We start from the raw sequence: 1,624 nt of genomic DNA on the forward strand, positions 1-1,624 counted from the left end.
GATTTTCCTTCCATCCATGGTCTGCTTGATCTCAAAGCTCTCTTGTGAGAGGTGTGCTTTGCTTACTCAGGAGTTGCATTGTGGATGTTGCTTATGTTTTTACCTCACTGTGACATGTGTTTTGAGAATACAATGCAAACAGTTGATATTTAATAGTTAGCTCCCCTACAGTTAGTCCACACATCAGAAAAAAATGTTGACTGTATCCAGATGAATATCTACTTGCTAGTGAAGTTAAAAATTACTCTCTGATAAGAAGCAAGATTAAAAATTGAGTACCTACCTAAAATGAATGTTAAGAAAATAATTTAATTGTTCAATAATATTGACCAATTTTGAATGATTTTAAAACATATCTATACATTGGCATTATTTCATATGATAACATACATTTTTATTTAAACGTGCAACTAGATCCATGTCTATGTAGTAAATATGTTACATTAAAAGTCACTCTGCAAACTCAGTTTTAAGGTCAAACTCAATTAATTTTATTTAAAATTAAGTCTGATGTTTATTAAATAGACATTTCAATTATACTAAATGTCAGTGGCTTTTAAATTTAAGTTGTAATGTAAATTTTTTATTTATTCATTTTTAATTCTTCACTGAATAGGAGAGTGAACTTTACACAATCTTTTTTTATATATAAAGCACAGATATAAATAGAGTACATAAATATATATACCGTACATCTCTGTTAACTTTTCTTGGAGGGTTCAATTAGAAAAGCGTCCGAAAAACTCTGTGCGGAAGGACGAATAATGAAAAAAAAATGGTTGAGAAACAGTGCTCTGAACCCATTTAGGAAGTGCATAAAGAAAAGGAAAAGCAGAAGTAGAAAGTGAGAGAAACATTCAGAAATTGAAAACTCACATGTTCCCTATATATGGCACATGCACAGAGGAAGGTCTTCACAACCTAGAGCCCACGGTTGGCAGTGTCATCCATCGCAGCCAGGCCGGCCTCATCTGCAAAATCTCCAATGGCACTGCTTTTTTCCTTCCTAATGGCCATGGTGGTGCTCAGCTGCCAATCCATCTGCTCTCTGGGCTGCGACCTGCCTCAGACCCACAGCCTGGTCAACAGGAGGGCATTGATGCTCCTGGGACAAATGAGGAGAATCTCCCCTTTCTCCTGCCTCAAGGACAGAGAAGACTTTGGATTCCTCCAGGGGGCGTTTGGTGGCAACCAGTTCCAGGAGGCTCAAGCCATCGCTGTCTTCCATGAGATGACCCAGCAGACGTTCCTCCTGTTCTGCACAGAGGTCTTGTCCGCAGCTTGGGATGAGACCCTGCTAGGCAGATTCTGCAATGGACTATATCAGCAGCTGGACCACCTGGAAGCCTGTCAGACGCAGGAGCTGGGGGCAGAGGAGACTCCCCTGCTGGATGAGGACTCCACACTGGCTGTGAGGAAATACTTCCAGAGAATCAACCTCTATCTGCAGGAGAAGAAACACAGCCCTTGTGCCTGGGAGATTGTCAGAGCAGAGATCATGAGGTCCTACTCTTTATCAACACACTTGAAAGAAAAATCAAGGAGTAAGGATTAACACCGGTTCAACATGGACATGGTGCTCACTGACTAAATGTCACACTTCTCTTGTTTTGCCATGTCAGAG

At 40.3% G+C, this 1,624-nt stretch overlaps 1 protein-coding gene across 1 annotated transcript; it reads left to right on the forward strand.

Annotated features, from left to right (window-relative positions):
• The first annotated feature begins 942 nt into the window (after nt 1–942).
• LOC105309148 (interferon alpha-10-like) lies at nt 943–1,555 on the forward strand. The gene has a single exon (XM_011385242.2). It carries the CDS (start codon nt 986–988, stop codon nt 1,553–1,555), a length of 570 nt encoding a protein of 189 aa, XP_011383544.1. The 5' UTR covers nt 943–985.
• The last annotated feature ends 69 nt before the right edge of the window (nt 1,556–1,624 follow it).

The sequence above is a fragment of the Pteropus vampyrus genome, unplaced genomic scaffold (assembly GCF_000151845.1).
Source record: "Pteropus vampyrus isolate Shadow unplaced genomic scaffold, Pvam_2.0 Scaffold675, whole genome shotgun sequence".
Classification (NCBI taxonomy): Eukaryota; Metazoa; Chordata; class Mammalia; order Chiroptera; family Pteropodidae; genus Pteropus; species Pteropus vampyrus.